The 26,723-nt window shown below is 39.5% G+C and overlaps 1 protein-coding gene across 11 annotated transcripts; it reads left to right on the forward strand.

Annotated features, from left to right (window-relative positions):
* The first annotated feature begins 29 nt into the window (after nt 1–29).
* LOC122084325 lies at nt 30–25,641 on the forward strand. Of its 11 annotated transcripts, none has more exons than XM_042652478.1 (11): nt 30–325; nt 7,922–8,156; nt 8,381–8,467; nt 15,562–15,731; nt 17,541–17,683; nt 18,127–18,304; nt 18,389–18,989; nt 19,684–19,796; nt 21,110–21,353; nt 25,126–25,137; nt 25,230–25,641. In XM_042652478.1, the coding sequence occupies exons 1-11, from the start codon at nt 159–161 to the stop codon at nt 25,254–25,256; spliced, it is 1,977 nt and encodes a 658-aa protein (XP_042508412.1). In that variant the 5' UTR covers nt 30–158; the 3' UTR covers nt 25,257–25,641. The 11 variants fall into 11 exon arrangements, with proteins under 11 accessions (XP_042508412.1, XP_042508415.1, XP_042508410.1 ...); XM_042652481.1 differs by having other exon boundaries at nt 21,110–21,299; XM_042652476.1 differs by having other exon boundaries at nt 25,126–25,641.
* Nucleotides 25,642–26,723: the final 1,082 nt, after the last annotated feature.

The raw sequence follows: 26,723 nt of genomic DNA on the forward strand, positions 1-26,723 counted from the left end.
GGGGGGAGGGGGGGAGGGTGCGTGTGCGTACAAACCCAAAGAAATCGTGGACCGGTCTCTCCAAAGTCCTGACAGGACGAGACAGGATTTACTTTAGAAGTTTGAAGGTGCTCCTTCCCTCGCAAGTCGCATCGCATGCCCTTTCCTTTCGAGTTCCAATGGAGAACCGCTTTGGCAGATTAGAGAATCTGATGAGGCAGAAGTCTTTGAAATCCATCTTCCTCCGCAGCGGCAAGAAGTCGGCTCAAGACATTGCCGAAGCTTCTCCCAGGACCATTCCTCAGCTCTCCTCCATTGCTAATTCCGTCATTTATCGCTGTTCCAAGTAAGCCTAATTCGTCTCTCCCTTCCCATTACCATTTCAAAATATCTCCACACTTCATTAATGAAAGGGAAACACCCTAAAAGGAATTCAGTTTACTATAAGACGTAGTATGCAGTGTCCATCCACAATGGAATTCTTACATGGATATATTTGTTCTTTCCCGTTGCTATATCTTTGATAGATTAAAAGTAGGGTTAGGGTTCGGGTTCAACTTGATATGCCTTTCTCCAAACGCAAGCAACCGTGTTATTCATTTCTTGTCTGGATTAGATTATTGGATGCACGAAGTCGGGAACTAACTTCAATTGAAATGCCACCTCAACATGGACGAGATTTATACTAGCTAAAAATAATTCCGTCACTGAAAACAGAATTTCAAAGGATGAATGGAAGTTGGATTAGTTCTTATCTAACGTCCCTACTTTAAGCGATGCCAGCAGAAATGGAGAATTTTCTGGACGGGTCATAAGTCATAACTCATAAAATTTATCTTCATTATTCATGACATGTAATATAAAAATGCTCAAATTATCTGTGAAATATATATAACAAAAGAAAGGGAGATAGATCATCAGTACCCATGAATACTTTTCTCCTTTTTCTCGTTATAAGGCCCTGTTTGTTTTGTTGTAGAATTTTCCATGAAATTGATATTTTACATGATTTTTTTCCTATTTTTTCAGAATGTTTTTTAAGCAAACAATGAAAAATCCTATTTTACAGGGATTTTCCCCACCTTTTTTAACACAGAAACAAATGAAACCAATAGGTTTTATTTGTTTCCATGCAAATGCTTGGAAGATGAGAATGTTTGTAGGAGGTAGAATATGATGTAAAATGTCATCGCAAGAGTTTCCAATGCTTACTTGCCATGTATTTTAAATGATAAATCATATAAAATAGTTACATGAAATTCCATTATAGCCAAATTTGAATTATGTAACCCCTGCCATAGGGGTGTCAATCGGTCGGTCCGGCTCGGTTTTGGTCCGGGTTGATTCAGTTTCGGTGTGAGAAAGTTGAAACCGAAACCGAACCAATAAGGAAATTCCGGTTTCGGTTTGTCATTGGTTTCTTAAATTGATTTGTAACTGGATTGGTTTTGGTTTTTAGTCTAGTTTGGATTCAACTTTCCATACAAATGTATACAAAACTATGCAAATTTTGATTTTTTTAATGAATTTTGGAGTGTTTCGGTTTCTTACCGGTTTGGTTTCGGTTTTGGTTTCAGTCCGGGTTTTGAGCCGGTTTCGGTTTGGTTTCGGGTTAATCGGGTTTCCGGTGCGGTTCGGTTTGGTTTTGGGGTTGCAATACTCAAAACCGAACCGAACCGAACCAATAAGGCTTCGGTTCGGTTCGGTTCGGTTCGGTCCGTGTTGTTATTGGTTTGGTCCGGCCGGTTTTACCGGTTCGGTTTAGGAATTGACACCCCTACCCTGCCATATGGTTGTGAGTGTTGGTGTATGATGTCTTGTATTCCGTCGCAGTTTAATCCAGGGAATACTGGTGCAACACCTAGACAGGAAGGACGGCAGTCCCGCTAGCCGGTTAGCGGGCCGTGGGGGTTGCAAGGGGGCAGGAGACCCCCTTGCATAGCAGGGGGTGTAGGGGGGCGTAGCCCCCTGCTCGAATTTTTTTATATGAGGGCAATTGTGTACTTTTCGGATTAGGGTTTTTTCGCTATATATTTGTAGCGAGAGTTTCTTTCTCTGTAATGCAAGAAATACTGAGAGGTGTGAGGACAAACGCTGTAACCCTATTCTCTATTGATAGTGAAACAGGATCTCATCTCACCGGGGATGTAGGCAACCTTGCTGAACCTCGTAAAAATCCGTGTGCATTATTTGTTTTGTTTTTCCATTATCTTCTGCATCGTTTTAAGGTTGCGTTTCTACAAATTGGTATCATAGCTCTAGGTTTCCGTTTTCTAGGGTTTACTATCACTATGGCAGGGAAGGGATCGAATGTCAAGTATGAAGGATCTTCTGATACAGTAGGGTTTGACGAAAACGTTGTTGGGGAAGTCGAAGAAACCTGCAAACATTACTGACGAAGATTGGGAAAAGATGGAGGAAAAGGCGGTAAGTGCTATTCGATTAAATCTTTCTGATGATGCCCTACAATATGTTGTGGGTATCGAATCTGCACCGCAGTTATGGGCGAAACTTGAAAGCATCTACATGACAAAGTCCTTAACGAACAAGTTGTTCGTGAAGAAGCAATTGTATTCTCTATAGATGGAGGAAGGTACGGATCTATTAGAGCATCTTAACATGTTCAATCAGATCGTAAGTAAACTTGCAAACCTGAAGGTTAAGATCGAGGATGAAGATAAGGTGTTACTGTTGCTGTCGTTGCTCCCAAAATCATATGATCACCTAGTAACGACTCTCTTGTACGGGAAGGAAACCCTTGAGATGGATGAAGTTGCAGCTGCCCTCATATCCAATGATACAAGGAAGAAGGTCAGTAGTACGAAATCTCAAAGAGAAGGTCTTTTCGGATGTGACAAGGAGCAGGAAAGAGGGAGATCAAATCAGAAGGGATCTGGGAAGAGTCGATCGAGATCAAAAGGGGCAAAAACAAAGGTCTCTTGTTACTATTGCAAGAAGGAAGGTCATTTGAAGAGAGTGCTTGAAGAGGAAGGTGGACTTGAAGAAGAAATGTGTAGATAAGGCATATGAGGAAGCTAGCATGACTGACAATTGAGATGGAGATGATGGAGATGTACTCTTTATATCATCAGGTAAGAATCAATCTCCTGATTCTTGGATTTTAGATTATGGATGATCATATCACATGTGTCCACATAAGGATTGGTTTGATACATATCAACCATATAATGGTGGGTCTGTTCTAATGGGGAATGATGCTATATGAAAAACCATTGGGATAGGCACTATCAAAATCAAGATGTTTGATGGGATAGTAAGAACCTTAGCAGATGTGAGACATGTACCAGAATTAAGGAAAAAATTAAATATCTTTGGGGGCACTTGACTCAAATGGCTGCAAGTACATAGCAGAAGGTGGAGTTCTCAAAGTTATTAAGAGTGTAATGGTTGTCATGAAGGGACAGCTAACAGGAAACCTATACAGACTCATAGGGAGCACAGTTATAGGTGGAGCATCTGTGACTACAGATGCAGTATTTGATACAGATGATACCTATCTATGGCATATGTGGTTAGGGCATATGGGAGAAAGAGAATTGATGGAGCTTCATAAAAGGAAAATGTTGAAGGGAGTAAAAACTTGTAAACTGAATTTCTGCAAATATTGTGTGTTCGGGAAACAGTGCAAGGTTAGTTTCAAAACTGCAAAACATAAGAATAAAAGGGTGCTTGATTATGTACACAACGATGTATGGGGTCCTTCAACAACAAAATCTAAAGGTGGGGCAGAATACTTCGTGACCTTTGTTGATGATTACTCAAGGAAAGGCTGGATCTACTTCATGAAATATAAAAGTGAGGTGTTCACTAAATTTAAGGAATGAAAGGCTGAGGTAGAAAGGAAGACAGGAAAGAAAATTAAATACTTGAGAATAGATAATGGAGGAGAGTACACATACAAGCCGTTTCTAGAATTGTGCAAAGCTGAAGGGATTACACGTCACTTCACGGTTCCAAAGACACCACAGCAAAATAGTGTAGCTGAAAGGATGAACAGAACATTTCTAGAAAGAGATCGGAGTATGAGGCTGAATGCAGGGTTGAGCAAGAGATTTTGGGCCGAAGCAGTGAACATGGCATGTTTCCTCATCAATAGGTCTCCATCAAAGGCGATTGATTGTAAAATTCCTCAAGAGGTATGGACAGGAAAACTAGTAGATTATTCTATTCTAAAAATATTTGGTTGTCCAGCCTATGCGCATGTTGAGAGTGAGCAGCGTTCCAAGTTAGACTCAAAGTCTAAGCAGTGTATCTTTCTTGGTTTTAAGAAAGGTGTAAAGGGATTCAAGTGTTGGGATCTAAGTTCATAGAAAGTTGTGGTTAGTAGAGACGTGTTTGATGAGTCTCATATAGTGAAGTCAAATTACAATTCACAAGCAGTTGATGAAAATAAAGAAGGTTCTACTCTGTAGGTGGAGTTAGGTGAGTTAGAAACAACAAGAGAGAATGAGTCATCAAGTGACTTACCAGGACAACAAGAAGCAGTAAAAGTTCCCTATACTGTGGCAAAGTGTAAAGGGAAGCGTACTCACAAAGCACCTATGAGTTACGAGTTTGAGGACATGGTTGCCTATGTCCTCACTGTAGGTACAGGTGATCCATCTTCCTACCATGATGTTTGGAGTGATGCACAGCATGATAAATGGATGACAGCTATGATGGAGGAAATGAAATCTCTACAGAAGAACAAGACTTGGGAGATTGTGGAAAAACCCAAGGGAAGAAAAATCATTAGGTGTAAATGGGTCTTTTGTAAGAAAGAGGCAGCATCTGAGAAGGAGCATGAAAGGTATAAGGTCAGACTTGTAGCCAAGGGCTATGCACAGAAGGAGGGGATCGACTACAATGAAATATTCTCTCAAGTGGTGAAACACACTTCGATCAGGGTACTACTTGCTTTGGTGGCCATGTATGATTTAGAGTTTGAACAACTTGATGTGAAAACTGCATTTCTTCCTGGTGACTTGGAGGAACAGATTTACATGGAGCAGCCCCGAAGGTTTCAAGGTGCAGGGAAAGGAAGATCATTTTTGTCTGCTTAAGAGGTCGCTTTATGACCTTAAACAATCTCCTAGGCAGTGTTACAAGCGCTTTGATTCCCACATGATGAAGATTGGCTACACAAGAAGTGAGTATGATAGTTGTGTTTATTATAAAGTGTCAAGTGATAATTCAATTATTTTGTTGATGCTTTATGTTGATGACATGCTCATTGCTGCAAAGAACAAACATGATATAGTCTCTTTGAAGTCTTTGTTGAGTGCATAATTTGAGATGAAGGATCTTGGTGCTGCTAAGAAGATCCTTGGCATGGAAATCCTTAGAGATAGAAATGCAGGTAAACTTTGGGTAACTCAAAAGAGGTATATTGAAAAGGTGCTAGAGCGTTTCAATATGGAAAATGCTAAGCCGGTTAGCACTCCGTTAGCTGGCCACTTCAAGTTATCTGAAAGGGAATGCCCTACAACACATGAGGAGGTGGAGCAGATGTCTAAAGTCCCTTATGCTAGCGCAGTTGGGAGTCTCATGTATGCTATGGTTTGTAGCAGGCCGGATTTGTCTCATGCAGTCGGTGTTGTTAGCAGATACATAAGTAATCTAGGGAAGAAGCATTGGAATGCAATTAAGTGGATCTTCAGATATTTGAGCAAGACCAAGGATATAGGTGTTATGTTCAGTGGCAAGGGAAGTTCTATTAAATTGGCAGGTTATGTTGATTCTGACTATGCTGGTGATTTAGACAAGAGGAGGTCTACTACAGGGTATGTGTTTACATTGGCTGGTGGACCTATATCATGGAGGGCGATGTTTCAGTCTACAATTGCATTGTCCACTACAGAGGCAAAGTACATGGCAACAGTTGAGTCTGCCAAGGAAGGAGTCTAGTTGGCTGGACTGGTTCGTGAGTTGGGGTTGGAGCAAGAAGGTACAGTGTTACATTGTGACAGTCAGAGTGCCATACATCTTGCAAAGAATCAGGTGTTTCATGCAAAGACAAAACATATTGATGTGAGATTTCACAAGATCAGGGAGCTTGTGTCAGAAGGCAGTATTCACTTAAGAAAAATTCATACAGATTTCAATCCTGCAGATATATTTACGGAGCCAGTTACTACAGAGAAGTTCGAGTCCTGTTTGGACTTGATTAATATTACTCATTGTTGAAGATGAGGGACGCACCAAACAGGTGCGGGTTTATACCTCTAATAAGGTACAATGATGAAGACGTCTACAAGTTATCTTTACAGGAGGCTCGACAGAATTCAAGCCAAGGTGGAGATTGTTAGTGTATGATGTCTTGTATTCCGTCGCAGTTTAACCCAGGGAGTACTAGTGCAGCACCTAGACAGGCAGGACGGCGGTCTTGCTAGCCTGTTAGCGGGCCGTTGGGGTTGCAAGGGGGCAGGAGGCCCCCTGCATAGCAGGGGGTGTAGGAGGGCGTAGTCCCCCGCTATAATTTTTTATTTGAGGGCAATTATGTACTTTCCGGATTAGGGTTTTTTCGCTATATATTTGTAGCAAGAGTTTCTTCCTTTGTAATGCAAGCAATACTGAAAGGTGTGAGGACGAGCGCTGTAACCTTATTCTCTATTGATAGTGAAGCAGAATCTCATCTCATCGGGTACATAGGCAACCTTGCCGAACCTCGTAAAAATCCGTGTGCATTGTTTGTTTTGTTTTTCCATTATCTTCTGCATCGTTTTAGGGTTGCGTTTCTACAGTGAGAACCATATATAAATGTGTCCCATAGATACATAGGTGATAAGGCACATGTGATCCATCCAATGCAATAAAGGGTGCCCACAATATGTTGAAGAAGCAAAATCCTGAAAACGTGTGGTCCACAAATTAAAAAACAAGCAATGTAAAATTGATTTTACAGTAAATTTTCTTTTCTGGGTGTTTTATGCTGAAACAAATAGAGGTCAAGGAATTGTTACTTATCAAAAAAATTTCATGTGATTGGAAGATCTTGGCAGTTGAGAATATAACATATGCCTCCAAGCAGCCATAGTTACCCTATGAAGAACATTACCTAAATTTAGAAAGCAGCATCTTCAAACAATTGGGAATAACATTGTTGGTGTACGATGTCTTGTATTCCGTCAGAGTTTAATCCAGGGAGTACTGGTACAGCACCTCGACAGGCAGAACGGCAGTTCCTCTAGCCAGTTAGCAGGCCGTGGGGTTGCAAGGGGGGCAGGAGGCCCCCTTGCATAGCAGGGGGTGTAGGGGGCCGCAACCCCCCACTCGAATTTTTTATTTAAGGGCAACTGTGTACTTTTCGGATTAGGGTTTTTTCTCTATATATTTGTAGCGAGAGTTTCTTTCTCTGTAATGCAAGCAATACTGAGAGGTGTGAGGGACGAGTGCTGTAACCCTATTCTCCATTGATAGTGAAGCAGGATCTCATCTCACCGGGGACGTAGGTAATTTTGCCGAACCTCGTAAATCTGTGTGCATTGCTTGTTCTTGTTTTTCCATTATCTTCTGCATCGTTTTAGGGTTGCGTTTCTACAAACATTTGCCTGGAATCTGAATTAGTTTATGGAGTACAAGAAAATGTAGATGACAACTGAACAGGAAGCAAAGGAGGACTGTTACCGCTACTTCCAGTCCTCAACACCAGGGTGCATTTAACCGAGGACCAGGGACATTTCTGCAGACTATTCCCACTGTGAGAGGTTATAGAGGGCTCTGAATTGTAATACTCTCTGTTTTGGGAGCAGGGCTAATTGTTTGGTATTGCTTTAAGAACCTTCACGGTTGGATTTTCTCTTGATCTATTTTAATAAAAAATGCTAATTAAAAAGAAAAATTGCATGGAATCTTGTTTTCTTTCCAAGCCTAGCTACATTTCTTGAATAATATTTTAGTTTCATTCTTTGTTGATTTTGAAGCTTCGCTCATGCAATTGTAGGATTCTTTCAATTCCAACTGAAGAATTGCAGCATCGTTTTGAGACTGAGCTATCTGAGCATGATGAGCAATCTCCAACTTATGCTAGGAATTTGTTAGAATTTTGCTCATACCAAGCACTCGATGTGGTGACTCGGTGTCCAGATTATCTAAGTGATAAGGAGATTCGCCGTTTGACATTTGATATGATGCTTGCATGGGAAGATCCTGATGTCAAGAGGGAGCCCTTACAGAAAGTGAGACACCTCATTGGTGATATTTGGAAGAAACCCTGGGATTGGTTTTAATTTTTCCTGTGGCATGTTATTCTAGCAACATGTTTTGGTTTGCATCTTACTACTGGTGCATGAGTTAAATGACATTTTATTTTTATTTAAACATTTTTAGGTGTGACTAAAGTTGACGTGGGTCTTATACTGTTTTAGGACTTGACAAGGCTGTGACTGGTTTTCTATTGCAGGAAAGTGCTTCTTGTGATAATCAGGAAGTTGATGATGAGGAAGGGTGGTCATTATTTTATTCAAATTCCACAAGCATGGCTGTTCAGGTTTGTCTTTGCCTCATTATTTATCCTTTTTTTTTTTTCCTTCTTTTCAAAATGCTAAATTACTTTGTACATATATTAGGGTGGACAAAAGAAGTGTTATCATATGTTGCAAGCCCTAGAACGATGTTAATTTTTGTCTCTATGTTTCAGCATGGATACTATGTGAAAAAACATGCAACCCCCAATAACTGGAAGTGGGGACACAGCTCACCTCAAATGGATTAGTTACCCTGAGATATGTCTGAGTTGCTCCAGTTTACACCTCTGCAAATCCTTGCTCATATGTGAAAGAAGACCCAATGTTTAGGCTGTTTGGTGCTTGGATCATGTAGGAATACTTTGTGTATCTGTCACTGTTTTCCAAATTTTATAGTATATGATGGTAAGTGAATGTGCTGGTAAATCAAGTAAAAGAAAGACATCTGAAAGAAAAAAAGAACAGAAGGGAACTATTAAATGCACAGCATTAAGAGTTCAAAACATGGGATTGAAAAGGGACATCAATCAAGCAGCCCTTTTTATTTATCTAATTTTATTTAAGAAGAAGAAAGAAGCTGATCGTCGTGCACTGAAAGAAATACCCCTTAGAAACAGGGTGCACTACAAGTAAGAAGTAACCTTATACCACCCTCCCAAGACGCCAACAACACAGCAATAAAAAGATGGCTTGTGCACAAGAAACACATTGCTCATCAAGGCTTCCAAAAAAAAAAAAAAAAAAAAAAATAGTGAATGCTAGGTTGGTCAAACAGTTTCTCTTGATGTTTGAGAAATCTTCCATACTGTACATTTGATGCAAATCAATGGAGCTTGAAGGGGAGGAAGAACCAGCCAGCCCATCATGCCTGGCCTATCGAGCCAGCCATCCATGGCCTTTTGGGCTAGCTATTGGTCCACTTTTGTGGGCAGATTGAGGGCCACTATTGTGCTAGACAGTCCATGTGTGGGGGACTTAGCAGCTTTACTTAGTTTCTATTTTTGATATAGATTTCTTTTATGTAATAGTAGTTGCTAATTTTAGGACTGTTTCTATTTTGCTATTTAGCTACAAGTTGGATTGTATTTTGTAGTAGTTTCTAATTAGAGAGTTACCATATTGTAAGGAGATCTCCTTCCCACGCAAGGAGGGTTCCAGTTTCTGTTTATCAATAAAGGAAGGCTGTCTGGACATGACCTCATGATTTGAGTTTTGAATGAATCTTGTCTTGTGCCTTGTGTGCTGTGAGAGACCAAGGTCAGTGAGAGACTAACTAAGGTCCAAGGCCATTGGTGAGAGTCCTTGGTCGTTTCTCCCCCTCTACTTTCTCTTCTTCATTGTTACTAATTTTATCCACTGCAACTGAGTTCTGTGGAGGATACCAAGACCATCTTTGATGGGCTTCTTAGTGCTGTTGATCGATCCATAACCTGTACATCAAGTTTCATAATAGCCTGAAGATTGGAATCGAGTATACACTGTGACAACATTGTTCTGGAGATTTCTTGTGGCAAGTAACAAGTGGTGATATTCCTTCATCATCCCCCCATTAAATCACGCCATTCTTTTAGTATGTTGTTCTCCACTTCTCCTTGTCCTTGGCTTCCTTTGACAGTAGTTTGAAGGTTATCTATTGGCTAAAACCCGCTTGAGTTAGTAAGTTTCTAAATCTGAGCCTTTGTTTCTAATTTTGAGTCACTCTCATAACTGGTATTCTAGCCATCAGATGTGGCTGGTTTTTTGAAGAGTAGGCCTCCTCCGACCCTACCTTCAACTCGAAGTAGAGCTCCATCAGTGGTGGCCTTAGGGCTGTACAGTTGATCTCCTTAAGTTTTTATTTTTGGAGATATTGAGATATTTGGTTACTTCAGTTTCTAATTTTGAATCACTCCCATAACTACTGTTTGCATCCTATTAACAGTATGTTAGTCTATGACACATGGGTTTCTTTAATTACTAATTTGGACAGCAGGTTGTCATTACAGTAACCTAACTGTTGCTGTGTTAAGTCGGTCTTTGGAGCTTTACCCATTCTGTGGTTTAATAGTAGAGTCAATCCCTTACACTGTTGGCTTTACTGGAAAAAAAATACAAGGTGAGGCCCTGCCCTTCAGCTAGAAGGGCAGTAGGCTGGTACAAAGAAAAAGGAATCCTCCAAATCACAACAATGAGCCTATTCCTTGGGGTGTCAATACAACTGGAGGAGACCACAAAGAACTTGCTCCTAACATTGAAGGAGATGGTGTCCCAAATCTGGCTAAAGGATTTGGCTTTGGACCTCCATCTTTAGAGGTTACACTCCATCGAGATATGGTAGATGGGGGCCCTAAAGGAGAGCTTACCCATTCTGTCACAACTGGAGTTTCTGGAAAAGGACGTATCCACCTAGTTCCATTCTTTATATCGAACTGCAGGATTCTTCTCCTCAGGGGCCAGCTTTTGGCTAGGAGCCTTTCCAATTAGAGAAGGTGAAGGGGCAGACAAAGAAGAGGTGGTCAACATCTTTGAAGGAGTTCCCACAGAGGTAGCATATGGAAGAGGCAAAAATCTACCGTTGGATGAGGAAGGACTGCATTAGTACGGAGCAGGTGAGGACCTGTCAGATAGTAAAGCTGTGGCGGGGGATGTGATTCCTGAACCAAATAATTTTTCACCAAGGGATCACAAGGTTTCGAGAATGGATTAGGTCCTAAGCAAACGAGGAGAACTGACTTGAGGAGGAAGCTGTCTAGATGATCAGTGATCACCACTCCCTCTTGGCCTTTTCGAGATGGCCGAAAGAGCATCCCAGACTGTCTGGAAGAGGGGGGAGGGAGAAGGTGAAGGGGACCAGCCGTTGATGCGAAGAAAGCCTGAGACCATGGCAAGCCTATGAAGGCTAGATCTATATCTGGGTCTATTGCCAACAAAGAGGATGATGATTCCAAGGGGGTGCCAATGGTCCAACAAGAGGCGAGTGTCAACACCATCATCAATCAAGGATCTAATGCATCAGAATTTCAGAATCTTTTTCCAAACACAATATGCGTCTGGAGGGGAGGGGGCAGTCCAAATGAGTCATTATGAAGGACCCTAGAATAAACTTAGTCGACCCATATACTTTTCTTCTTGCAGGCCAGCTTCCAGATTTAATTCTTCTCAAGCCAAGTCCACCTTCATTTTTTGGAAGAAATTAGGGTGGAGGAAGTTGGAGGAGTCAGAACCTTTCCAAAGGAATGAACACATTAGGGATTCAAGATTCTTAACAATGGATTGGGGGAGACCAAAGATACCTGTCCAATAGATGTAGGAGGATTGGAGATTTGATTAATTCAATCTAACCATCATAGGAGAGGAGCTTTCCCTTCCATAATTGGAGCCTCTTGCGTCTGAGATTCAAGATAAGAGAGCAATGGGAAGATGACAACATGGAGGGGATCAAGGGGAGGCCCGGATACTTGATCGGAAGACGGCCTAAGGAGAATCCTGAAGTGGCCTTCAGGCTATTTTTGTAAACTTTAGAGACACCAGCCAAGAACAAGAGATATTTCTGGTGGTTCACCCGAAGGATGGACATGTCTTCAAAGTGGCACAAAGAAAAACATGATAGCTTCAATCGAAGAGAGGTATGCTTTTGAGAAGATCATGAGTCATCAACAAAGGCCAAATGGGAGATCTTGAGGGCCCTTACTCTTCTGCCCCTGCTTCTTCCTCCTCTCCTCTGCAGGCCCTTCCTCTAATCTAGTAATATAGTTGCTTTAGATCTGAGGCACCAACTCCTCCCCATCACTGCCCTAACTTGCTGGAACTGTCTGCACTCTGCCTCTATCTTGAAATCCTCAGGTCTGTAATTACTGTCAGAGTCATCAGAGGAAGCTTCTGTTGCTGGTGGGTGTCTCTCTAACATTGCCTCATTAAACTCATCTTGTGCCCTTTGCTTTTTGGCATTCCTTTAGTTTTCTTCCCTTTAAGTGCTTAGCCATGGTTTGCTGTACCTCACAAGGAACTTGGGTGCATTTGGCCACATCCTTATACCCACCAACCAAAAGGTAACTTCAGTCTAGTGGCCTCTCCAAAATTTAATACCTTACGACAATACCTACAGGTCCTACACTGTGACTTTTTTTTTCTCGTTTCCTGTATGGTATTCATGCCTCTATGCTAGATCTCCACCTCCACTTTCAACCATTGTGCAACAGTCTTCTTACTTTTTACACTATCAAATAAAAACAATGCACGCATTATTAGCTATTCAACATCATACAATCAAATAGTTATTTCCTATTTTCCCCTTAGCTCTATTATATATTTTTAATCAAAAATAATTTTTTATAGAAATAACCATTCCATAATTTATCAAAAGTAATAAAGGAATTGGACGTGAATCATCATTTTCAGCTTAGTATACAGCAACAATACTTTTATCAATTTTAAATAGTTTTCAAACCAAAACAGAAGAATTTCCCAATTTTCTGAATTTTCTGTAATTTTAAAATAATTTAAAAATTCCAGAAATTAAAAGGAGTAATTTCCGGGGCAAAAAAAAAAAAAAAAAAACCAACTCTGTGAGCCATAGATCGGTCAATGATGTTCAACATATATATAAAAATAGAAAATAAAATCTGGCTCCGTGCAGTGATTGATTGGGCTACAATGTTAAACATATAAAAATTGAATGCCAACTGCCAAGTATTGATCCTATTTTTTTTGCAAAAAATAGTTTTGGGGAAAAGTGAGTTACCTTCAATTTTGGATGTTGCACAAATCTTGTTGTTGGGTAGGAAATTGTTGCTTCCACTGCATTCCTCTACTACCCAAGCACTAGGTCCAAGCTTGTGTGGGAGAGATTTAGCCAAAAGAGAGAAAAAAATGAAGTTTTGGAGGTGTTTTGTCGAAAACAGGAAAAACTGGTGAGATGAACCATCTCGTTTGAATCTTGGTATTTATAGGCCATGCTTTGTAACATTTCGGCAAAACGAAAATAGTACCAAAATTTCGGTCGAAACTTTGTACATTTTGTATATCGCATTGGGTTTCTTCTAGGTAGCTTGTGAAATCTTGTACCATGCCTCTGAGTCTGAAGATGAAGAAACTGTTGTCCATTAAGGTTGAGAACTCACTGATTTTGATGCAGTTGCATGATGGACTTAGGAAAAAAAAATAAAAATCTTTTGATTTGATTTTCTTTTGTTTTAGAAACAAGTTATCTTTAAATTAGCTAGCTTCTAATTTTAGAATAGTTTCCTTTCACGTAGTTGCCATTAATTGTTTGATTTTTTTTATATTGGACATGTAAACAATGGAGAAGTTCAGTTTTAGATTTTGAAGAACAGAAATTTGATTAAGAGTTTTGGTATGAGAACCATGGCTTCCGATTCCCCCTTCTTCTTCCTCTAAAATTGTCCAATTTCTTCTCTTCTTTCTCTTTTCATTCTCTTCTTCCTTTTATTATTCTGGTTTCCTTCTCTTCTCCTCTCTATTGTTACTGTAGTTACTGTTACTTTTCTGGTTTGGGAATACCCTGTTCTAGGCGAAGGTTGCAGCCAACGGAAACTGGGTTCTGCTCCTTTGTGGCTGGTCTATTTGCGCTAAGGTCTAGAGTGAAGGGAACCCTCCCCTAGGCGACACAAATCATCAGATTTCAGATGCCGAACAGTCCCTTTACTACCAGTTTTTCATACCTGCAATTGAGACTGACGCCACTCTACCGCTAGGAAGAATCTCAGGCCCTTCTCGCAACCTTCCTGCTGGTTAATCCAAGTGATGGGGCTTGGAAGAGCCTCCTCTTGAGACCCTACGCCTCGAATCTCAGGCCTAACAGAGAAGTTTTGAAGGAGATATCATCACCGCCATCTCTCTTTGTTTTTCTGCTGGTTCTTGTTTTTGTCGTGAGGTTGAAGACAACCTCATAAAGTGAGGGTTTAATTTTTTTTCCCCTTATTTCCTCAAGTGCCCTTACCTTTTATACTTATTCTGGTTTGCCCTTATTTTAAATTCCTCTTCCTAGTTTGTCCTTGGCCATACGTTTGTTTTTTCCACTCAAATCACTTTTGGTTTTCCTTTGGTTAAGTTCCACTTAATTACAAAACTGCCATTCTGTTATAAGGTTCTACTTACTTGCAGAATTGCCATTCTCTTTAACTTGAGTTTAATTACAATTCTGCCATTGGTTATTGCTATTATTTATTGAGTGTCCAATTGGGCCCTCATCGATCCGATTTCAATTCTTGAAATTCGGATCTGCATCAGATTTTCCATTGCTTGCCTAAAGATTGTTTCACAAATTTAAGGAAGGTCAGCTGCCTATGAAGGGGCTGATCAAAGAGTTCTGCCATTTACGGGCTTCTTTGTCAAGTAAGGTTGTCGGATAATAAACAACCTCGGAGTTGCCAACGATAGAAGGGGAGACAAAGCGGAGGGTGAGACCCTTGCCATTGGGAGGCCAGCCTGCCGAAAAAGGGAGCTCCAGGCCACTCCTCAAGGGGACAAAGAGGAAGGGGTAGGGAATGGTTGGAGAGTGGGGGTTGGTAGCCTGGGACAAGGAGGAGCCCTCCTAGGACAGGGAACGGAGGGCTCTTGTATCCTTCAAAAACAGAGAAAATTGAAGCAGTACTTTACTGTGCAACAATTGGAATACTCTTATTCTTTCCAACCTTGTACTGCAGCAAAATGGCAGTTAGGATTTTCTTCAAGCAATTAAAGAGGGGTTGTACTTGCTGTAATCTAGTACATTCAATCCTAGTGTTATGTTGGGAGTCTTACACACTGTTTAGTGGACTTAGACCCACCAACTTTATTTCCAAAACTTCAGTATTCGCACAAATTTTTCATGATTAATATGCATATATACTAGCTATGAATCAGGGACAATATGTCCAGCATGCATGGGAACTATGAGGGGAAAGCATGCTGCAAATCATATATCTTTGGTTGCTTTTCAAAACACTGAATCACAGTATGCACCATATGAAGTGGTGGCAAGCTATGATGGTGTCATACGATATATGTAATACAGCCTCAATAGGTTTTCCTCAATTGTCACATTAGCTCCATTGCAAGCTAATGGTCGATTGGCTAATTGTTTGGACTGCTTGGACTGCTTGTATGTTTTTTAGTTCCTTATTTTTCTCTCCATCAGGTTGATGACAAGAAAACTGTTGGGCCAGAGGCTTTTGCTCGAATTGCACCAGCTTGTGCTGTTGTAGCAGATGTCATTACTGTCCAGAATCTTTTTGATGCACTCACAAGCTCTTCTGGTGGCCTGCTGCATTTTCTCATCTATGACAAGTACCTTGGAAGCCTTAACAAGTACGTCTCAGTTTCTTGGGATGTACTTTTTGTGAAAAATGGACTTTCTTTTTCCAAATATTTTTGCTGATTCTTGCAGAAATTGGAGGAGATCTTGTTAAAAGTTTGCTGACTTTTTTTGCTTCTTTATTTGAATATGTTTTTGGTATTTTTTTTTAATAGACACAACACAAGCATATGACTAACATATAACAGATGCTGATTTTGGGCCTTGTTTTTGTCTGGGTTGTATAAACTCCACTCAATTGAGATATGGTTAAAAAAAGAAGACGGAAATTTGTTTTAAAAAGAGGTAACTGTCTGAAAATTTTATGAATTTCATGACGAAACTTTGGGGAACACTTATTATTGTGCATGGGTATGTAAGTAGTGCAATAAAGGTGGTTCACAGATTGCTATATATGTGACGTGACTGTTTGGTTTGCTTTCAAACTGGGTCAAATTTTGTCTTCATCACCCCCTACTCAGAGAAGCAAATTTCATCTGAATCAGTTTGCCACCATAGTAAGGGGTTTGAAAGATGCCCTGATGAGTTGTGATTCTTTCCTTTTTTGAATTTGGATCCTAAAGTAAAAGGGGAAGAGTCATATGACTGGTGGCCATGTGGTTGAGATGGCGCTGCTGTTTTTGACATGGGGCTGATCCAGAGGATATTGTACCAATCTGAGCTCAAAATGTTCAAAGCAGCCTTCCATATGGTAGAAATATCCGCCTTAAGGAGACTTTCCTTCATTGCTATGTTATCCGTCGACAAAATTTATGTCGTACTCTTTGTTTGGGGCGAATGCTTCATACATGGCCTGTGTTGGGAGACTTCTTTGCACAGTGCCTTTTTTAAAGCCATATGGAGGGATCTTTTAGTCGAACTAATAATGTTATAGGAAGATCCCCCTTGGGTTAGTCAAATATCAATTTTCGAGTTGCATTACTTTATTACCACCCTGTGATGATGTTTACTTGACCCAAAGCTGCCACTGTTGAATTGTCAACCAATTTTCAGACTATATTTCCGCGTTGGAGAGTCAGGTTGGGCTGAAACTTTCCAACTAATAGCTGCTGATGTGGATAACATATTAAAAAAGTTTGAAATCCAATGGAACCACCATTTGACAAATATTTGACTCTGGAGAGAGGCCGCCTTATAGGAGGTCATAAATTAAGAAGGGAAGTGAGATGAAATCTTCGTTGGTAAAGTGAAGTGAAATGAGAAAAATAGAAAGGAAAATTTTCAGCATAGTTTTTACCTTTTAAAACTGGACCAAGTGTTTTGAGTGGTCAAACCGTCGTTTAAAAAAGAATGAGAAAATAGTTAAAATTTTGGAAAAATAGGAAAAATGAATAAAGAAACATAGGGAACTATTAAATGACAGCAGCATTAGTTGTTACCTCAGGAAATTTCTGAACTGGCCGGTTTTCTGAAAACTGGACGGTTTGCTTGTTAGTGCTTCTATTTACTTCAGAATCTCAGGTTTTCTCTTGCCTTCTTTTTTTCTACTTCCCCCCCCCCTCTCTCTCTCTCTCTCTTTCTTCTCTCTTTTGGTGCTTCAGATATTGGTATGTGGATTTTGCTGTTTTGATGCATGGTTATGATTCCTAATTGAATTAGGGTACCTCCTGGCTCATCCTGAGCTCTTGCTGCTGTGGCTTTTGTTCTTTTCCTGTCAGACTGTCATGTTCTATTTTCTCCTCATAATCTTTATGTTACCTGTCCGAAAAAAGCAACAATAGATTGGTACTGTTGTATGCTTCTTCAATTGCATCATATGCTTCCTTTATATGTATTTCAGTTGTGTTTTTCTTTGTGAACAGGGTCATCAAAACTGCAAAAAATGCACCTGGAATGCCTTTGGCATCTAACCTTCAGCTTGCTGAGGGAGAGATCATCGTAGATGTAGATGGCATTGTTCCCACTCAACCAGTTCTGCAACACATTGGAATTTCTGCTTGGCCTGGTTAGGCATCTATTTTCTAGTTATCATTCTCTTTTTGCTTCCTTAGGATTCCCCCAAACAAATTGTTGTCTTCCACTTGATCAGTCTACTTCTAGGATTAGATAACTGTTTGAAGGCAACTTTGTGGTTTAAAGTTTGATCAGACATGATGTACTGACTTCTGACTTGCTAATGCTGACATGTTGTCGTTTATTTTATCTAGAAAAATGATAAAAGTTCTCTTTTTTTTTTTCAACCTTTTATCTATTATGAATCATTGGTTTTGGGTGAGGCACATGTTAAATGGGCTTAATTGTTTCCTACACTCATGATCCACCGATGGTATGTGAATTTGGTTGAGGCGCTGTTTAATTACATGGAATGATACTGTTGTACTGTTATAGTAACACCACTTTTTTGACTTGGAGGAGTTCAAATTTTGGTGAAAAACTTGATTTTGGTAGGTCGCTTGACATTGACCAACTATGCTTTATACTTTGAGTCACTTGGAGTTGGTTTATACAACAAAGCTGTCAGATATGATCTGGAAACAGATTTGAAGCAGGTTTTAAAGGCCGAATTGACTGGCCCACTGGGTGCCCGTCTCTTTGATAAGGCCCTGATGTACAAATCATCATCTGTGTAAGTTTCTATTGCACACAACTATTGAGCAAATATCTAAGTATGGAGCTTGAGATCCACCCTCTAACTTATGCTGCTTTACAGAACAGAGCCTATACTTTTTGAGTTCCCTGAATTCAAAGGCAACTCACGCCGGGACTACTGGTTAGAAATTAGTCTTGAGATTCTGCATGCACACAAGTTTATTAGGAGATACAACCTCAAAGAAAGTGAGCAGGCTGAAGCACTCGCTAAGGCCATGCTAGGCATCTTCCGGTACCGTGCCTTGAGAGATGCTTTCCATATCTTTCCATCTCATTACAAGACTTTACTTGTTTACAACTTAGCTGAAAAGCTCCCTGGAGGAGATAGGATATTGGAAATACTATCAAGTCAATTGGAGCAATTGAATGTTTCGATGCTCCAACATGATGCCATCAAGAGATCATCAAATGATGCCAAAAGGAAGTCTTCATTGTCCCCAGCATCGTTATATGCACTTATTAGACTTGGGTTGTTGCCAAAAGGAGCATATCCTGATGAAGATGCAATGTTCCTGGTACGAGATGTATGTGTTGGTGAGATAAATCCTTTAGAATTGGCTGTGAAGAAATTGGGATATGACACAGGGAGAGCTGAGGCAGCAAAAGCAACTGTGGATCAAGTGAAAGTGGATGGCATTGATACAAATATAGCTGTGATGAAGGTAAAATATGATAGATCTGCTATCCAGTGGATTAGTTTTTTTGTTCTTTACCAAAATTAATTATCAGTAAGAATTGGCTAAAGTTTTTGGTGAAATTCTCTTTACCTTTCCAACACATGAATCATAATAGAAAAATTCAGTCTTACAGGTAACAATCTACATCTTGACATAATTTTGGAAAAATGCCTATATTTTTCATGAATCAAGATCATCATCTTGTTTGGCTGCCTTATGGCTCAATGATACCTTCAGAGTATTCTAAGAGAATAATCCTAATAGACTGATCAGTGAACCTTTTTTGTGGACTGTTCCTATGGTTCTAAGACAGTGCCAAGTATAGCTAAGAATAGATGGCTTGCATTATCCATTTTCTGTAACTTTCATTACATAGCTATAGATCATGTTATCTGAAACTATGAATTGCACTTGGCAGATGTAATTGTTAGATGGCTAATGGCATACAATATACTGTTTGATAGATGGTATAAGATTCTGACCAGGAATGAATACTCTTTTGTAACATAGATATGAGAACTGAGTTGGTGATATTGTTTTTATCTTTTTAGATATTTAACCTATTCTCTTCTTCTTCTTCCTTTTTTTTTGGCTAGGGTATGTTTTTAAAGCATGCCTTTTGGACTTCTCTTCATATATGAAGGTGATAATTTTTCTTCCTATTCCTATTTTATGATAGCAATTACTTTTCCCGGTGGTTGAATCTGCTAAGCGGCTCCAATTTTTGGCCTCTTGGGATGACCCTTTTAAATCAACAATGTTTCTGGTGCTGATATGTTTCACAATTGTCAGGTATATTTGGAAGGTTGGTGGTCATTGTTCTCTGGCAAAATCATGTGCAGTGTTTCTTGCAGAAAAAAATTGAACAAAAATTGAATGTTATTATATTTGCCATCAAATTTTGATTGTTCTGTTTGATGGTTATTTGAAAGCATCTATTTGTACCATCTGAAGTGTTGTCATCCTGTAGAATAAAGGATTCTCTATCTTCTTTATTTTTAAACATATTATTATGCCTCCTCAAAGGGTGTTGTTTGACTTGAGTATGAGACACAGTTCAATTTTACTGATTCCTGTACTATAATTGTATGATATTTTATCTTTGATTCCGACTCAGTTACCCTGTTTTGGAATTTATTGAGGTCACTATACTCACTTTATTCCCCTTTCTTCCTGAAATCTATTTCCAATTATATCTCAAGCTCCCTCTAGGTTAATAAGGAGAGGACCTCTTCCTCATTTTTCTAAAGATCTTCATCCAGTCTCCAATGAATTGATAATTTAACTTTGTGGCATTAAGTATGCGCATTTTCTATTATCTCAGTCTTGCTTTATTGCAATCTACTTGTCTACTATCTGACACTCAGGGTTAAAGTGATGGTAAGCCAGCATAATTGACTAGGAAGTTGAGATGTAGATTTTACTTGCACTGATTTTCAGCAGAATGGAAGAAAAATGAGAAAACAGAATGTATTGGGAAAAATAAACATTTAGTATTCTTACAACTTCATTCACACTATTAAGAAGATTTGAACAACTACCTTTAGGAAAAGGAAAGAATGAACTCTGACAACAGTAAAATGTGAGAGTTGGTACTTTTGCATTTCAATCTTTCTTTTGCCTCTCATTTAGTTTCCTTTTTCTCTTGCGGGAGTGGTTGGGGGTTGGCACTGAAGAGGTACCTTTAGGTAATCCTCCATGTCACGTTTTAACATGATCACCTTGTCATGTAAATATGTTAATAGTTTTTATTTTTCGTTCTTGTTTTATGTATTCTTTTTTTTCCTCTGGATCTTTTCAGCAATTTTAATGTGAACGGAAAACAATGCAATTGATTGGATAAATATGTTAATCGATTTATTTATACTATTTAAGAGGATAAAGGTCAGAATCTGTCAGTAGTGGATCATGATCAGCCCCTTTGTTTGCGACCTTTACTAGAACCTTTTGGTAGATTGCCATTATTGTCTATGACATGGTATCTTGAGTTGTCATGAATATTGTCTTCTCCCTCTTTCCCATATTAATTTGATTCTTATGACTTGCCTGAGTTTTCATGAAACAGCCAACAGGAAAAAACTCAATCAATTTTAATCGTCTTGTAGGGGTTGGTTTAAGTATGCCTTGCCCTGCACATTTGTATTCCTGTCAGCACTCATGCTCTGGCGCAAGCATGACAATAAAGGGAAGCCATTGGAACCTTTCAGAGTCACACCTCCTCCCAGTCGGTATGCAGTTGAACAACTGCTGACATTACAGGAAGGCATTTCTCAGATTGAAGCACTAGTTCAAGATGTAAATATCATTCTTCTGAAGCTTAGGGCTATCTTATTTTCTTCTCTTCCTCAGGTTTGCATTCCACCAGTTTGGTTCTTTTAATAAGCAGTGAGCTGATATTCGTCAAAGTACAAACATGATTAAGGTGATATATGTATGACAATATGGTTACAGAAATAGTAGGTGTAAAACATAGTTTCAGGTGGCACAACTTCTCTACATTTGCATAGTATGGCATTCCAAGTAAATGATCCTTGCCATCTTATGTTACCTTTTGTCTTGTTTGTTGGTTAAAAAATGTCCTGGTTTAGGAAAAAGGTTCTTCTATGTGATATTATCTGCATCAACAACAGCTGCCATAACCTTATCCCAACTTAATGGGTCGGCTACATGGATCCGATATGGTCTAAGATAATAGTAAGCATAAGAATAAATAGAAGTACCAAAAAGAAGTTAAAGGAGGTAAAAGAAGAAGTCAAAGCAGTAGCAAAGCAGCATCATTGTAACATTCCCTACAAGGGGTCGGCTACACAGATCCTTGTCCTCCATTTAGGGGCTCAAGTTTGGCTCTGACTGCCCAAATCTGCCCTTGGCCACCGACCCAAAATTTTTGGCCCTGAGGGCCGGCTCGACCCTGAAATTTCTGACCCTGAGTCAGAGTCAGGGCGGGTGAGGGTTGATGTCTTTGGCCCGCCTAGCCTACCCTGAACCCATCATTGATTTTTTTTACCCTGAGTTTAAGCCTTGGTTTTGGCCCTACCCGACCCTGGTTTTTGCCTCTGATGTTAACTTTGGATTTTTGTTTTCTTAGGATGTTCTCCTCTTTGTTTAACATGATAAGGGTTTTGAGATGTTTGGATTGTTTGCCTTATTAGGATAATCTCTTTGTTTATCATGACAAATAATTGAAATTTTTTTGATTATTTGCTTTCTTAGGATGATCTCCTCTTAGGATGTTTACCATAATAGTTGGAATTATTTATATTGTTTGAATGTTTGCTTTAGGATGTTCTCCTCATGACAAGTAATTTGTCACTTTGTGTTTTTTATCTCCTCTTTATTATGAATATTTTTTATTTTTTAGTTATTTCATATTTTTCAGGGTTAGAGTTAGGGTCAGGGTCAGGGTCAGGGTCAGTCCAATCAAGGTCATCTCGGCCCAACCTTGAAAAATCAGGGCCAATCAGGGCGAGTAAGGGTTGGGCCTGAGTTGAAGTTTTGCGGCCCTGAGTAAGGGTCAGGGCAGGTTTGGGCCTAGTTAAAGGGACTCAGGGTTGGGCTAGGGTTTTAAGGCACCCCTACCTCGATTTATCTCTATCCATGATCATACTAGAATCAAGCCCTACCATCTGCGCGTATCTTTTCTTACCACTTCGTCAATAGTCATTTTAGGCCTGCCTCTCCTTCTGGCTCCATGTAATTCAATCTAGTCACTCTTCCTTGTTGGGGCATCCATAGGTCTTTGTTGAACATGGCCATACCACCTCAACCGGCTCTCGCAGAGTTTCTCCTGGATTGGTGCAACCCTTAACTCGTTTCTAATACAATCATTCCTTACTCTTTCTCTTTTGGTCTTACTGCACATTCCTCTCAACATCCTCATCTCTACTACACCCAATTTATTCAAAATACTCTTTTTGAAATGCCCAACACTCCGCCCCGTACATCATAGCTAATCGTATTATTTGCATCAGTTCTAGGTAATACGATTTTGGTCCTAAATTTCATAGCTACATTTTATATATGGCTATGACACCCGGAGGAGGGTGCACATCTAATGGCCTTGTGAGGTACTATTGAAATTATTGATTGTTTGAGAGTGTTGACGTCTTCGTGTGGAAAAGTGCCACATGCTTTACTTTTTGTATTTGTTTTTGATGAAGGTTGTCTCATCACCACCTTTGCCATCCGGCTTGGCATGGCATTGTGGCATCAGGATTTAGTTGTAAATTTTGTTCCTGTGATCATTTTGGTGTAGGAATTATTTTATTTTATTATTATTATTTTTTTTTGGATATTTCACTCATTTCATTCAGATTTTTTGGTCTAACATTTTGCCGACATACTTTCTTGAAAAGTCACATATACGTATGTACATAAGTATATTGGTGACGTGTTTTGGAACGTGAATATATATATATATATATATACACACATGAACATTCACTGGTTTAAGCAACAAAAATACTTCTAGTTTGGTGGTTGAGAGGTTATTTCAGAAATAGGTAGAACCAAGGTTCAAAGGTCGAAACCTGGTCAAAACCATGTATTTTTTTGTCTAATTTTTTATGTGCAGCCTATTTTTAACCTCTTAAACCTAATCCTTGAACTATTTTCACAAAATAAACACCCAAAATTAGACTTGGGCTGTTGACCCAAGTTTACTACTGTAAACTGAATGCTGCTGTATACTAGCCTTGTTAATTTGTTATAAACATTAATTCTACATATAACTTACATATTGGAAATGTAAATAAGCTATTAAAACAGTCAAAACATATTTTAGGTTTTTTTTTATAGGTAGCATTTTAGAATTGGAAAACAAGCAATCATGTAAGATGATAGGGATACAACACTCACCACTCAATTCCAGAAGGAATTTCTAGGTGGCTCCAATCCACGAGTTGCATACCACTGCAGATGTTGTAGCCGCTCCTCTGAATGCAACACATATGAGTCCCATGACATGTTTTGGGCCCAATTGTTCTAATAAATTAGCCCTAGTGTCAAATGGGCCAAATAAAAAATTAACTAGAGAAAAAATTAGCTCGAACGAATATAATATTCATATCATTTCTCACCATGTCTCCCAGGTCATTTATATCCTAACCCTGTTTTCTTAGCTCCTCTAATCTGCACCATATCTGCGCCTTTCAATGTGCACACTAAAGGATCAGACTTAGCCATTGGAAGAATATTGGTCAGGAGGGACATAAGGATCAGAAAGTGCCAAATTCATTGGCTTATTAAGGGAAATACTAAGCGCATGCTATTGAATACATTGCATGTATTCTGTTGATTGTATATGAACAAAAATACAAGTCCCGAGGCAGGGTCGCTCCTCACCATTAAGGCCTATTTTAAATGTCCACACCACCTCAAATGGCTTTCCCTCACTATACCATGTATCAGTGCTACTCCTAAATTACATTGGGTGTGCTTATTTTTAATTTAATAGCCTTATAACTCTGGCCATCCAGAAAGCCCAACACTGCCTACTTTAGCTTGACGGATGCCTGCATTCGTTAGTGTGCCCTTCTGTTCTACCAGGATTGAAGGTGGCTAATGATGCAGGGTGCATAATCGGTATATGCAGACCATGGCCTGGGCGACCGGCTTGCAGCACCCGAAAGGGGCACCAAGTTAAAAATAATACTCAAATTAGGATTTGAGTACTTCAACTGTAAGGATAAGACTTCCATTGTCTGGTTATGCCTTATGCCTCTTATGAGGTGGAATATATAGGTGTAAGTTATTCACCCAGTGGAGATCTGATTTGCTTCACATGGAAGAGTTCACCTCATCAAGACCCAATTTGAGTTGGTGGTTCGAAAACATCAGATAGAGGGATACGCTTTATAAAGTTAGAAACTGTATAGCTTTACAGTAAACTACATGACTGGTTTCCAAGCAGACTTGTCTATTGGTCTGTTTTGAAAACTGACCATCCTATTGGTATGATTGCAAATTTTTGTTGCTGATGCCATGATAAAAGAAGCATCTTTTATAGCTTTCTTTGTTTTCTTGTTTGTGCTTTAGCTTTCCTCTTCGAAGTTCTATGTTATAGAATTCAAGGTAGATTCTTTTCTTGCTCTTATAAATGTCTTGTTTCATTTTCTCTCAGGCCACAGACAAGGTAGTTATGTTGTTCATTATCATGGCTGCAGTGTTTGCTTTTGTGCCTCTTCATTACCTTATGATGTTGGTATTCCTGGAGGCATTTACTAGGGAGATGCCATTGAGGAAAGATTCTAGTGACCGGTGGTTTCGGCGGGTAAGAGAATGGTGGTTCAGCATACCAGCAGCTCCTGTCCAATTAGTGAAGGTTGAAGAAAGAAAGAAAAGAAGATGATTACTCCTTTGATTTGGACAAATTTTTCATCTGTGAATTGTCATTTATATACTGTCTTCTGCTTGGCCGATCTGTTGGCATTGTTGTTTGTGTATATATTTATAAGGGCTTGAGTCCTGTCGATTGGTTAACTGTAGTTTTTCCAGTCCCAGGGACTGAAAACTAGCCAACTTGTTATACATGTTATTGGAAGCCAGAAAGAGCATGATCATCTGTACCAGTTGTACGGGACATAGGGAATACTTTCCATATATTGATAATACAAGAAATTAACCTTTGCTTCTTCAATATGATCCTGCCTCCTTTGATCTGAATTCTTTGTTGTGGTCAAACTACCTTCAGAAACATGCAATTCTTCTAGGAGCTGATCTGAAGTCAAATACATGGTGTAAGTTTCCGATGAGACCAGAGTTCCTTAAATTACTGATGTGGTCTCATTTAGTGTATCTCTGTTGGGAAAGATTTTGCATCTTCCACATATGTATTTTCATCCTGCCTTGGCTGATACTATTTCTAGAACACTACATGCTTTTTTGTTCCCTGTTTTTTTTTTTTGGATAATCTTCTGTACTTCATATCAAATCTAATATTGTTCATTTGCGTAAAATCTAATAGTTTAGTTTGCTTCTGCTAGATCCAAAGGCTTGGCTCAGACCTCCTCTCCTGGTAATATTATTTGGAATAATATGAGGTTATGGCCATAATTTGGGAAGTCTTGATTCGACATATTTTAAGAAGCTGAAAAGATGTTTCTTCATGCATGTGCCCAAGATTCTGAAGTCTGTCCTTCCAAGATGTTTGCTACTACCTGTAAAATAATCATAGAACTGAGGTGAAGTGAAAATTCTATTGGACATATCCCCCACCTCTCTCTCTCTCTCTCTCTCTCTAGGAATTGGGGAGGTTAGGAGACCCCACTGTATATTGAAGATGTTATGAACATAGGGAAAGATGTGGCAAAATGGACTGTTGGCTCACCTTGCCTCTTATTCAGGACTCTGATTTTGTTAGTGTATGGTAGCTTGAAACAGAAAAAGTGTCATCTTTTAATTACACTTTACTTATCCCCCACCTCTCTCTCTCTCTCTCTCTATAGGAACTGGGGAGGTTAGGAAACCCCAGTATATAATGGAGATGTTATGAACATAGGGAAAGATGTGGCAAAATGGACTGTTGGCTCACCTTGCCTCTTATTCATGACTCTGATTTTGTTAGTGTATGGTAGCTTGAAACCAAAAAAGTGTCATCTTTTAATTACACTACTCTACTTATTATAATATTAGATATCAGTTGGGCCCCAAACACCCCCCCAACCCGACAAAAAAAAAGTGCCCTTGCTGATGGAATACGCTTCACAGTCCGCAATGGAG

Source organism: Macadamia integrifolia, chromosome 7 (assembly GCF_013358625.1).
Source record: "Macadamia integrifolia cultivar HAES 741 chromosome 7, SCU_Mint_v3, whole genome shotgun sequence".
Classification (NCBI taxonomy): Eukaryota; Viridiplantae; Streptophyta; class Magnoliopsida; order Proteales; family Proteaceae; genus Macadamia; species Macadamia integrifolia.

Coding starts and splice junctions, on each gene's coding strand:
- LOC122084325 (XM_042652476.1), top strand. CDS start 159: ATGGAGAACCGCTTTGGCAGATTAGAGAATCTGATGAGGCAGAAGTCT. Junction 326..7,921: donor GTCATTTATCGCTGTTCCAA/GTAAGCCTAATT, acceptor ATGCAATTGTAG/GATTCTTTCAATTCCAACTG. Junction 21,354..25,125: donor TATTTTCTTCTCTTCCTCAG/GTTTGCATTCCA, acceptor ATTTTCTCTCAG/GCCACAGACAAGGTAGTTAT.